This window comes from Engystomops pustulosus, chromosome 5 (genome assembly GCF_040894005.1).
Source record: "Engystomops pustulosus chromosome 5, aEngPut4.maternal, whole genome shotgun sequence".
Taxonomy (NCBI): Eukaryota; Metazoa; Chordata; class Amphibia; order Anura; family Leptodactylidae; genus Engystomops; species Engystomops pustulosus.
Window position 1 is genome coordinate 77,790,165 of NC_092415.1, and position 14,045 is coordinate 77,804,209.

At 35.6% G+C, this 14,045-nt stretch overlaps 1 protein-coding gene across 1 annotated transcript; it reads left to right on the forward strand.

Moving 5' to 3' along the window:
* The first annotated feature begins 9,132 nt into the window (after positions 1-9,132).
* On the forward strand, positions 9,133-13,721 carry PRL (prolactin). The gene is made up of 5 exons (XM_072154715.1): positions 9,133-9,198; positions 9,703-9,884; positions 12,612-12,719; positions 13,171-13,350; positions 13,451-13,721. Exons 1-5 carry the CDS (start codon positions 9,168-9,170, stop codon positions 13,640-13,642), a joined length of 693 nt encoding a protein of 230 aa, XP_072010816.1. The 5' UTR covers positions 9,133-9,167; the 3' UTR covers positions 13,643-13,721.
* The last annotated feature ends 324 nt before the right edge of the window (positions 13,722-14,045 follow it).

The window sequence follows — 14,045 nt, forward strand, 5'->3', positions numbered from 1 at the left end:
GATATTGTAAGCACATTGTCAGCACACAGCACACAGAGGGATTATGAAGTATCTGCTTAGAGTCCCCGTCCACACTCTGGAATCTTACACTGACTATTGCACTGAGTTATAGGAGCTAAAACAGCAATAAAACTGAATACAATTGTAAAGTAAGGGGTTAAAAATTATCTTTATTGTGTAAACATCACTAGGGTTTTAAAATGTGAAAACTTTCTTTCATGGACAAAACCCTTTAAGCACACTAAAAATACTGGTACACAAGGCATAAAAAAGTCACAATTTCTTGCACTAAGCCAGGAAACTTAGGCTTTTTCCCTATCTAACCACCCTCACTGCAGTGGGCATGACTGACTAGGACATAGGGCGGGTTGGATTTTTGCAGGTTATAGCTTAAGTCTACAAAAGAAGGGACCTGGTGTAGATTTCATTGAGGTGCAGAAATGACTGTGAAGCCAAAGCCGGTAACTATTGACTACGGTAAGCAGGCATTGTGACCCATGGGTCAATAGACAATGCCAAAGAGAGGCCTATATAGAGCAACTCAGTAGGCAGTGCCTTGGAAAGGTTTAAAAAAATGAACTGACCAAACGTTGCTCAGGAGAAAGTGAGAATATATATATATATTTTTTTTTTTTAAATAGGGCTTAGAATTGGTTAATCTAATGATTAGCACTTGCTGGTGTGCACCACCAATTAGTTGATGTATAAAAGGATTAGGATAGGGTATGAAGGCGTCGGTGCTTAAAACTTTTATTCATATTATTAAAAATTGTGTAGAGCAATCTTACTGGGTATATCACTTTAACCTATAAAGTTATTTGGTATTTATTATGTATACCAAATATAATGCAGAGTGGATCCCTGGTCAGGGATAGGGTTAACAAGAAGACCGCCCCCTTCTTGTTCAATTTGTTCCTCAGGTCTAAATCTAAAGGAGAGGTCCTGTGCAGATCACTCCTAGATTGGGGCATTTGAATTCAGAGGAGTGGATTATACACCACTGATTCACTACAGCGAGACCCTTCACAAATGCGAGTGACAGTGTCCCCTCTACTCTGCTATGCTGCTTGAGGTAATCAATGGTTCAAGGCTAAACTTACAATTAGTCAGTGTGTTATGCATATAAAAACTGGATGACACACACTATCTCACATAGCGAATCTTACTAAGAATGGCCAGTTGCAGTGGATCATAGAGGCAATATTACACATGTAAGTACCACTGGTGGGGTGGAACGTATCGAGATAGTACCTCGCTGTTCTATCCCTCATTCAAACTACTCCTTCTAAAACTACCCTCCATTACAAAACACTCAACGTGCATTTTACCACATAAGTTTCTAAGTTCAAGTGATATGATATCAATAAAAGTGAAGTATTAAGCATCCCCACCTTGTCCTCTATACCCTATATTAATCATTTTATACATTTACTTTTATATCTATAACCGTACAGATATAATAAGTTAACATCCACTTAGCCAAGTTTATAACTGATGCAGCAATGCCAATATTGCCACAGCTTATCTACACTTCCTATTGTATCTGCACAAAACAGGCATTGGAAGCTCTCCATGGACAACAATGAGTTAGCTCCAAAGAATTGATCCCCAAGGCTATGAGGTTGCTGGCAGCAAACCACAGGCACACACCACAGCCCACATGTCTACCCTCCACCATAATCCTCAGCACAAAATAGAAGAATCAATAATTAGATTATTTATAGATTAGACAAAAGTGAAATGTTTCATCTGGTTTTAATAGGTACAGGGTTTATGCAGCATTCAACTTCCCCTATCCCGTGAACCATCACAAAACGGAGCTCAAATAGTTAGATTTTTTCTGATTCACAAGATGTTATGGCCTCTCTAAAGTATGCAGGGTTATCACCAAGATGGCCACCACTGGAAACTACAAGTCCCAAGATCCTTTAGTTCACAGTAACTCCTCCTACCTCTCAGGCTTTGCTCCCAGTTATGATCTAACAGGTTTTCTTGCTCTGTTACCATAGTAATGATGTGTAACTGCCATCACCAAAACACTAGCCATATTGGATGCACTGCAACCAACCAACTACAGCCAAACATAGTGGTGATCACATGACCGGCCCAGGCAGGTGCAGGACATGTGATGTGGTCATGAGACCAGCGGCCGTCTTCTGTCCTGTGTCTTATCCGCGCACAGGAAATTAACAGACTGATTAAAGGGTCAGTAGTATTTTAATTCTTCATTACAGTGTATATCAGCAACATTTTTATGCTAATAGAAGCAAAATTTTACATATAAACTTTTATTTAAAGGACCCATTTGTATATAAATTATCCAAATTCCTGGAATACCCCTTTAACTTCCAAATTAGAGGGTCCCTTTCCTAAGTACATACCAAACATACCTTATTAGGTGACCTTATGAGGTTAATGGACTTCATAGGGAGTTCATGAGCTTATTCAGTCTGAAAATTTATCAATCTCAAAAAAGTATTTGCTATTTTAATTCTGCTGTTTGTGAAAGTGTAAATATGAGAAATACACATGACAGTAATTTTGGCAGCCACCTTAAAAAACATTTTTACATTAAATCATACTATTAATATTGCAAATAAAGATACATTTGATTTATGGTTATGCTTCGTACAATTAGTGGTGTTAATGATCCAGTGGTGGTATTGGGCTTAGATAAAGTAATGGAGGTGGTCCAGTTACAGTCAATTACCATGACATCCTGAGTGATGATCAGCCTTCCATCCTCAAGTATCACGCTCCAGCTATCTAAAATTACTGTTACGGTTAAGGAACAGATTACTTTACCAGCCTCATATGACAGCTGCACAAATCAAGGACTATTTCACAAATTCCCTGGGATTGTGCATTAACTACCATTGAGTCAGAAGATAATTTGTGTGCTTATTGCCATCATATATGTTAAGTCTTATCTACGACAGTCAATTCTATTATATAGACATGTAACCTTTTCAACAGGTAGACGTGTTAATAGAAAATATTAAACTCTTTTCTGATTGAATGCAAATTAATTCATTGGGAATGCTTTTGAGCTGCAAGAGTCATCTATTTTTAATGAATATTTGAGACAACTAATGCTTCTTAGCTGTACTTTCTCGTGTGTTTGACCTTTTCCAATATGTGATTTTACGTTATATGGAATTGAAAAGTGGAAATGCCAGTAAACAGCATATTGAATTGCTGATACTGATTACCCTCTTTTCAGCTTTTAATTACATGTACGATTGAAAATTCTCATGATGCAGAGATGCATGGTTCCATAAGCTACCACAGTGTAATATACTGCATACTAGTACTAATCATTACTAAGCGCACAGGTATATTCACAACACAATACACAATCACTGCTTAAATTAAAATATGCTCCAAATTATGATAGAAGGAGAAAAAGTTTATTTTTACAAATTAACAAAATGAAAAGTGAATGAATAAAATGAAAAATATAGTAAATATATCAGTTTTCAGTGTTGACAAGTGATGAGCAGACCCCAACCACAACATGTTGAAGATTGATGGTTTGGGTCCCCGAACACGGACTTTAGTCAGAAGTTTGGGTTTAGTGTTTTTTTACTTCGCCAGTAACACCAAGGACAGGTATTAACCCTTTAAATACCGCTGGCAGATCCCATTGATATGAATTTGCAGACCCTATTTAACAGGTTAATACCCGCATTCAGTGCCAGCAGGCCCCTTTTTTCAAGGTTCAGCTGTACTCAACCAAACTGAACCACTTGGACCTGCTCATCCCTAGTGACAACCATTTGCCTTCAAATCTTCCAGGTATACTTGCACACAGTTTACAAAGGAATTTGTAAGTGAAGTTGTTTAAAAATTTCTGTGAAACTAGCCTACATTTTAGACTAGCTCAAATTCTTCAGTTTTTGAGTCAATGATTTCATAGAAATATAGCAGATGCCAAAATGCTCATCAAAATCCAATACCCTCTTCAAAGAGAACATTACAATGGAATGTACCACAGATAGTAATGACAGATGTCATGTGTAGACTTTCTAGCTTCTCCTGTTTGTCCAGCTAACTCCCCATCACCCCTGTGTTTTTGTATTACAGGAGCAATGTTGTTGGAGAACCTAAATATGAACATTGAAGTCAAACAAAATAGTTACTAGAAAACCATACCATATAGTATCTATACTGTGATGGATACAAAGAAGTGAAACCAGGTAAAATTGTATGGTTCAATATAGGTTTTGAAAATTACAATTATTGGGGGAAATTTGACATTTCTAATGACTTGTTGATTTAAATGGAACTTTTTGAATTATGACTGCATTGTATAATTCATCCGTTGTTCCTCCATTCCTCTTGTAATAGGGGTGTGCCCATTCCTAGTCTAACATTGGCTGTATGCAGGGGTTTTCCCTATCTGTTAACTACCATAGTCATTTTAATTTCTAGCTGATATAACAGAGAAATTATAAAATGTAGAGCCACTGCATGCGAAAAATGTTCCAGAATTGTGACATTATGGGTCATAAATGTATTTACTAAAATAGAATGAAAGGAGAGGTAACAGGTCCTCTTCAATTAACTGAATAGTTACCTTGTTTCCATTCATAGTAATTGAAAATGGTAGAATCAATTTTCCAGGAAAATGCTTAAAGACTTTCATAACAAAGCAATAGTTTGTATGTAGCCAGCATGATGTTATTCAACAACTACACACCAATTATGATATATCCAAGAAGTGATCATATTATCTAAATAGAATAATAGCTACTCTTGTACATGAGAGCTGTGCAATTCAATGATAGAAGAACAGTTTTTCTTAGTATTCCATTTATTATCATATATACCAATTAGAACAGTGTTTGACAATAACTATAAAAATAATTCCCAATTAAATAAAGGACCATAGTAGAAATAGCTGCCTTTAGAAATTCAAGAACATCTTGATTAAATACAAAACGCAATGTGTTCTATAATTCCATTCTCTAATAAATATCATGGAAACCATGCTACCTTCAAGTCTGCATCCAAATTCCAAATAGCAGTTAGCGAAGAGAAAATTCTGTTTGTACAGAACAGGTGTACATAGAGGGATCTATACATTCAACCAATTTGGCTTCCAGTGGTTTAAATGTTGCAGAATAAGAACCTGCCTACAGTATCTAATTGAACTCCTTTCCAATCCGTCGGTATGTTATTCCTAGGTAAAACATTCATTAAGTACATGATGATTAAACAGGTTGGGGAGATGATGGATTAATCTATCCTAATGGAATATATTCTCACAGATGGTTTACTGTATGACATGAACTATTAGGCCCATCATTTCGAAAACCTGACCCAAGAACACAATGTAAGTTCTACTAATTGAGGAGTGATTGGCTTTTTGACTCAAGCCCATTTCACAGTAAGTGGTAATGTTTCAAGCATCATAACCACATAGACCACATCATTTGGAAATGATTTATTTCCCTATTTAATTACATTTTCTGATGCTGGTATGCTAGAGATGATTAACAGTGGGTGACGTTAATGCTTTTTTAACTCTTTGAATAGAGCACAAAGAAAAAAATAAAGAATACAGGAACAATAAGCATAAGGTTTAGAACATACAGAAATGTTTCTTATTGCCATTACCACAATAAAATAGAAGGGAAAACATTGCGATTGATATGGCCACCCACACTGTCATTACTGTAGGTATTTTTTAAAGGACACTTGTGAAATAAAACTGAACAAACTTACCATCCTACTCATTTTTGTGTATATTTGGCATACACTAAATAGTAGATTTTTTTTCAATTAAAGGAGACGAAGAAGAAACTAAACTAAGCATTCCTCCTGCACATCATGTGATCCTAAATTTTTATAAACACTACACTATAAATGTTGCATTTTATTCATATATAAGTAACAGGAAACAATTAAATTATTAGAAGTAACTGTTATGGGAGTTTCTGACCCCTTCTCCAGTAGAAACCCCCCATTCCCCTATAGATAGGTGACACATAGAACTCATAGACTAGCATAGGAAGTACATCACTGGAGCCTGATCCACCCATTTGAATGTGGAACAGTAACAAAATAGAAAGGTCAGAGACTGACATAGAATACCATTATAAAGCACTTTAGGTTTGTGCGTGGTGTTTCTTTAAAACATCATCATGTTTCTGGAGATTTAAGAACAATAATTTTAAGCGTGGATTTACTTTTATGAGCATTTCATATATATTAGATATATATTTCCACATTTTTAAATGACAATTTAAGAAGTGCTTAAAAAGTTGAAAATATTAGAAAGTAAATGAAAAAACTGCATCCGCCCACATATTCTTTCTTTCAGCAGTGACAACAACATATATCCGTGTGTAGTTATGTATATCATCATAGAAGGAGGAGTATCCTGTTCCTTAACACATTATTAACCCTGTGTTAATCATTACATTATAGCTCTGGACCTAATTCCTGCATGGAAAGTGTGGGCAGACCTTACACTGCTGGACAGATGAGACTTATTAGAGCTAAGGCTAGTTATCAATGACTGAAAATGGAGACTGTCGGTTATGATTATGGACTATTCTAAGTTAAGCTATCTAACAGTTAGGGTGACAATAGCGCCATGACAGATATATAGAGAACTTAGCTTTCTGCTTACTGCTGGGTATTGGACTCCCACCAATCTGATATTGACAACCTATATTTAGGATCGGTCATGAATATTATTATAATAATAATTAAAAAAATCCATAAAACAAAACAGGCGAGGAGACTGTTTAGTTACCTTCATGCCCCAAACACTGCATTGGCTAAATATTTTTCTTATTCAGAGTCTTCCAAATAAGGCTGGATACATAGAGAGAATTAGTACAACAAATTAATGAGCATATAGTTACATTGCACCACAATGGGTCAAAGTGAAAAGGCAGTCATGTACATTGGAGCTAGCACAGCTTTGAGCCTGTGTGCTGTCTTGATGTAATCCATTGTACAGGGACCAAGATTAAGGCCATCTACATATGGCTTTATTGTGCTGATATAACAACTTCTAAGTCATAAACTTCTACACAATCTTAGCTTCATCTATTACCAACTGCAGTTAATGGACCATATGTGCCACCTAGCCATTTTTGTTTTGGGCTAATCCCAGTAAACCTATTATTTTTTAACCTTTTAAAGTCTGTATTGGGATCTGGAACACAAAATTACTACCTTTTGGAATAGTCCAAGTGTAAGACACAGCTGGCTCAATAGGATCAGAGGACCTGATAGTAGAAGGTAGATATAAGCAAGTTTGGTTCAGAAAACAGACAAAAATGTAGAATATACAGCACTGTAGGGAGGGTATAAAAAAATCCAAAGTATAATTCTAAAGCTGCAGCAAGCAAATGCGGATCAGTATCAGGTTAAGCCAACATAATCAATAAAGTGTAGAGTCAGTATTGAATTCTTAGAGCAAGTCAGGATCACAATGCTGAAATTCAGGTAAAATTATTGGGGAATGGCAATTTTTATACAGTCACACACATTTATTTATATACTCATATGCACACGTTTATACACTCTTACACACATACACACATTTATACAATCATGTGCACACATTTATTCACTCATATATACATTAATTAACTTATACATAATATATATATTACAGAATATACACATCTTTATACACATACAGTATATGCACATCAAATACACACATATAGTATATATGCATCATATTATTACACCATATATACACATGTATACAGAATTAGAACCCTATACACTCCTACATTAGATATGCAGCATATGCACACATACATACACACATTACCATATACAGAAACAGAATATAAACAAACATACCATATACCATATGCACAGTGTGCACACCATATACACACATACAGCATATACACATCATATATGCAGACACATAAAGCATATACATACATACATACAGTACCATATAAAGGCATACAGCATATATACACATCATACACTATATACACATCATTCACCCATAAAGCATAAACATATACATATAGCATATATACAAATCACATATACACATTAATGCATTAATACACCAATACACACATATGTACATGCTCACTTTCAGGCAGTCTTCTTATCCCAAATGGTCAGAGGCCACAGATCTGGCTTCATGCAGCCAAGTAGCTGCTGACCACATGGGGGAAGTAAAGTGCAGGAAGCTAGAGATGAAAGATCGCTAGTACTATCATTCTGCTGTTCCTTCCCACAACATTTCTTATCTGAGCTGCTGGCTCAGCTGTGTACTATGGATGATGTGTACTCTTGTATACAGTACATAAATGCTGTACAATGCACAGCATAATATGTATATAATTCTCCATTGTTTAGCTTGCAGGTCATGTGACGGGGCCCCTAACACTGCAGGCCCCATAGCTCCGGAAGGGGCAGCATGGTAGCTTAGTGGTTCACTTTGCAGCACTGGCGTCCTGGGTTCAAGTCCCAGGGTCAACATCTTCAAAGAGTTTGTATGTTCTCTCATTGTTTCTCTCAGTGTTTGCATGGATTTCCTTTGGGTCCTCCGGTTTCCTCCCACACTCCAAAACATATTGGTAGGTTGATTAGATTGTGAGCCCCAAGGGGACAGGGACTATTTTGGGAAGCTCTGTGTGTGTGCTATTTAAATAAAGGAATTATTAAATAAAGGAATTATTATGTTACACCCTTGCAAATGGTCTTTTATTATCAGGGTTGTGCAGTGAATGACAGGGGACATATTTAGTGTAGTTTCTCACCTTAGTACCCAGCAACCTATGGCAATAAACCAAACTAATATATTTTATTCAGCAATTCCTAAAAATTCTACCTACATCTTACAGTTTTATTGGGTGTTTTATTGGGTATTGACTATATATAATGTACAAGTGAAAAATAATTACTATTTTAAAGACAATTTCACATTGGTACAACAAGTCCCTTTTCTGGTATCCAGCACATATGTTACCCTAGCTAAATAAATGTATTTTGTTATTTTTCATAAAACATTTGTGAATATGAATGAAGAGATAAGGGCATTCGATGTTTGTGATTATGAGTTAAAAAGATGCATTCATTCATTATTGGTGTCTAAGAGTATAAAAGCAGCAAATGTTAAACATCAAGACAAGAGATCATCTGGGCAACAGTGCAAGATTTTCACAACTATGATTTATCTAATGGACACATCACTTAAAGGTAATTTTTATTTGTTTTTTTATATTTCTATTTTCAAGACATTTTTATAGTAATTGTCTAAAACAACAGCTTGCACTACAATACATAATTCCATACTTGACAGTTTTTATTTACTTTGAAAATTCTTAAAATAAGGCTATCCTGATCATAAGCTAGAATTCTATTTGATCTATATTCAACATATACGCTTTTCAAACTGGAGCTTTAACATGTTTTTTCATTTCATTTTAAGACATATTTATAGAATACATTTTATCAATAATGGCAGCTGTCACTGAGCTTTGTACATAAAACATATGTATGTAAATTTCTGGGGCATTATTTAAAAAATAAATATTTTAAGACGAATTCATAAAAATGTTTCATGTTAGAAAAAAAATAGCAGCATGTCAAGTTCACTGTAAGGAAAATTCATTTCTTTTGCTACTTCAAAGTTTTCCACTTCTTTTAGTCTCATCTTTTGTTCATTTATTCATGCAATTACATTCTGTTTTTGTTTTTAAGGTATAGTGCTAATTCTATTAGCAGGGTCCAGTATAATACTAGAAAGAAATAGGGTCATCTCACAACCAATATGTCCTAATGGAGGAGCGAACTGCCAGATCTCTACTGGAGCACTCTTTGACCGTGCCGTGAAACTTTCACATTATATACATTCCCTTTCGTCTGAGATGTTCAATGAATTTGTAAGTATAGTAGTTGAATACACATTTAATGTATTTGCCTAGAATTGTGTAGTACATGCATTGGATCTTTCAGTAGTAATCTCCAATGGTTTCATATATGCAAGCAATTTTGCCAATGTCAGCATCATAATAATATAAAAACTTTTTGAGATGACCACCTGGACCAATGATCTTCCAAATGGAAACATTCATTATACAAAGTTTATTATAGAAGTTAAAATTTGGAACAAAAATATGAATCATTTGTAGTGTTTACTGTAGTTACTGTGTAATAGTTGGCCATCAGTAATTCTTGGAAACTCCTGTAAGAACACTTTAGCTGTATATTACAGAATGCAGCTGCATACTACAGTGCTAATTCAGAACCCTGATATCATGTAAGGCATTATGTTATATCTTATGTAGTACTTGAGAGAATTAGTACATATCACATATATTTTGATAGTTGTTCATTATTGGTGGTTATTGTAATGCAGACATTCTAGTTGTGTTCACCAATGTACAAGTGTACAAGATAACATTTTATGGTTAAATAGATTATCTGAGTGCTTAAGGTACAAATGTAACCAAAGACAGGGGTGAATTAACCCCTTAATGACTTGGCCTTTTTTAGTTTTTTCACTTCCATTTTTCACTCACCAACTTAAAAAATCTATAACTTTTTTATTTTTCCACATAAAGAGCTGTGTGATGGCTTATTTTCTGCATAACAAATTTCATACGTTGGTGTACGGAGCTGTGGGTAGTGTCATTTTTTGCGAATTTTGATGGTATTAATTTTTGGGACTGTGTGACCTTTTGATCACTTTTTATAAATTTTTTCATATTTTTCAAAATGGCATAAAAATGGCATTTTCCACTTTGGACGCTATTTTCCGTTACGGGGTTAAACGCAGGGAAAAGCCATTATTATATTTTGATAGATCGTACTTTTTTAACCGCGGCGATACCTATTGTATTTATTTATATCACTTCTAGGGAAATGGGGTGATTTGAATTTTTAGGTTTTTTTTATTATAATTTTTTTTTTTATTTTTTTTTTTACTTTTACTATTTTTCAGACTCCCTGGGTACTCTAACCCTAGGTAGTCTGATTCATCCTATCATATACTGCCATACTGCTGTATGGCAGTATATGTGGATTTTACTCCCCATTCATTACAATGTGCAATTAGCACATTGTAATGCATGGGTTAAAACGAAGTAGCCTTGGGTATTCGGAACACCCGAGGCTATCATGGCGACAGATCGCCGCTCCCCGTGACGTCATCAGGGAGCGGCGATCTGCGGCAAGATGGCGGCGCCCATGCGCCGTCATCTTTTTGAAGCCGCCGGCAGCATTGCTAGAGGCGATCGAGGTGAAAACACCCGATCGAGATGAAAACACCCGATCGCGGGTGTTACCAGTAAGCCTTTGCTGCAATATGCAGCAAAAACTTACCGGCTATGGAGAGGGCTCGGCCCGTGAGCACTCTCCATGCACCGGGACGCCGTACTAGTACGGCGCGCATCGGGAAGGGGTTAACACTGCCATGGGACCTGTGCTGTACGCATATTATAGCCCCTACACATCTGGAATTTCTTACATAAGCATGCTTCTTGGGAAATGAAGGATGTGTCCTTCTGCCCTCTTTCAATCTGTGATTTCAGGACGTTTGGAGGTCCTACAAAGTTCCCAAAATGACTCTTGCATACATATAGTATAAAATTTGGACAGTGGTTTGGGTGGCCATGGGCCCCCTAGAATTTATGTGGGCACCCAAACCACATATATTATATTATAATACACTGGTAAGCATAGAAAATGGTTAAATGGAAACATTACACTGTGTATATTATCCATGAAATCATTGCAGCTCTAGTACTAGTACTCCAGAGGTTCTATTCACATGGATGCTGGTAAGGATCACCAAAGCATTGGCTTTAGTGCAGCAGGTAATTGTATTCTTTTTTTTTTTACCTCTCAGATAAGTTACATAAATCGCTTTTAAATAGAATATCTGTTTTATTAAACTCACCCCTTTCTATACGTCTATAGACAAGCTGCAAACATTAATTTTTGGGGCCGACTGGAAAAATTATGTCGCAGTCCTCCTTAAGGCTACATTCACACACATGTGCTACGATCACATGTCAGTGCACGGAAGTGGAGGAGGGGGTAATTACGCCCGTGCCTCTCCATGGAGATACACAGCACATGCTTATAACTTTTTCATAGTTCCCTTTATGGACCCGTGTACAGTGTCATATTAACTGCACAAAGTATCATTTTGGAGACTGTACCACCTTTTGATAACTTTTTGTTTAATTATCACAAGGATAAAGCGATTTGAAGATTGAATGTTTTTTTCCGTTTACAGTTTACAATTGTTTTTATATTTTGATAGATTGAGGGTTGCGATGATACTTAGATAGCTTTTTTATCTTCTATTTTTACAAGAGGGTCTGATCGCTCATAGATCATCACTCACAGCTGTAGTGTAGTATATGGTAAAGAATGCTGCGGATCTGTATCTATCTGCCGTACACAAATCTTTACAGTTCTGTATAAAAGACTGTCCCTGGAGACTCACATTGACTCTAGGTTGTTATGGAGATGAAGCGTAAACCTGGAGATGATAAAACAAATAAATGTATGTACATTTTAACATATGTCTTATTATCTTAGTAAATTATTAGTTTTATAATATTAAGTATTATTATTAATATTATTACTATTTTTGTCAGGATGAAAGATTTACCCCAGGTCGCAGGTTTCTAGCAAAATCAAGGATGAGTTGCCATACTTCTTCACTAAACACCCCTGAAGACAAAGAGCAAGCACAGCAAATACAAGTAAGATCTATCACTGTGTAGGGGGAATGAACGACTACCTTCATGGTGTCATGGAAGCCTCTTAATTTTTATTTTAGGCTTCTAATGGCAATTAATATATGTAAGAACATGTAAATAGTTGGCACAGCTAAGAGCTAAGAGTGTGTTTTATCTATATTCATAGACTTCAAGAAACTAGCAGATCTGAAACTTTGCACACACATGAGAAATAACCTAGCTTTAAAAGTCTGCATTCTGTTCTTATTTTATGATTTAGTACCTTTTAGCTATAAGGCTTTTAGTCTTGTAGACTTTAGCAACATATCACCTTTTGCACCTGTATCCAAGTAGTTATGTCTATTGTCTGTGGATCCAAGCCATAAACCATGTCTGTATATGTCTAAATAGAGGTGAGCCTGTATTGGTGTATAGTGATTATGAAAAGTAAGTTTTGTGTATTTTTACAATAAAGCATGAAGATCTGCTGAGTTTAGTGCTGAAAGTTCTAAGATCATGGAATGATCCCCTGCTCCACATGGTTTCTGAAGTTCAAGATATACGAGAAGCACCAGATACCATTCTCTGGAAAGCAGTAGAGATAGAAGAACAAACCAAACGCCTCCTTGAAGGAATGGAAAGGATTATTGGAAGGGTAAACCTAACCAATCATAATGAAAATTATAATATCTTGGGTAAATCCAGTTAAATATTTGATATAAGTAAGAACTGATGGATCAATTGTCTTCTTTTAGATACATCCAGGAGATCTGGAAAATGAAATCTATTCGCCATGGCCAGGTCCAGCTGATGCAGTTCCAGGAGATGAAAATTCACGGCTCTTCAATTTTTACCACCTCCTTCATTGTCTCCGTAGGGATTCACATAAAATTGATAACTACTTGAAGCTTGTAAAATGTCGTCTTATACATGAGGGCAACTGTTAAGTTGTAGGAAATATCTATATTTTTCTCTGTATCCTATTATCAAATATAAGAAGTACATCATACTTATTTCTTTCTTCCATTGTTTACGTTAGATTAGAAAGACATCTTTATTCCTGTTTATTCATAGTGTAACTCATAATAAAACAAATGCAAACCCAAGTTTTCATTCTCAGATTATTTTTATAACAGAGCTTTTTTGTCCCTTCAATGACCTTACATTTGTATTACCGTTTTGTAATTCAGGGTATTTGACTATAGACTTCTCAAATGTAAGCACATACACATAAAAAGTCCAAACCATGAAATTAGTAAAGTGTAACATTTCATTTCTTCAGTTATAAAATGTAAGCGGACGTTTATTTGATAATAAAACAAAATCAAATAAGAGTGGTGTAACTGTCCT

Coding starts and splice junctions, on each gene's coding strand:
- PRL (XM_072154715.1), top strand. CDS start 9,168: ATGATTTATCTAATGGACACATCACTTAAAG. Junction 9,885..12,611: donor CTGAGATGTTCAATGAATTT/GTAAGTATAGTA, acceptor TATTTTTGTCAG/GATGAAAGATTTACCCCAGG. Junction 13,351..13,450: donor TGGAAAGGATTATTGGAAGG/GTAAACCTAACC, acceptor GTCTTCTTTTAG/ATACATCCAGGAGATCTGGA.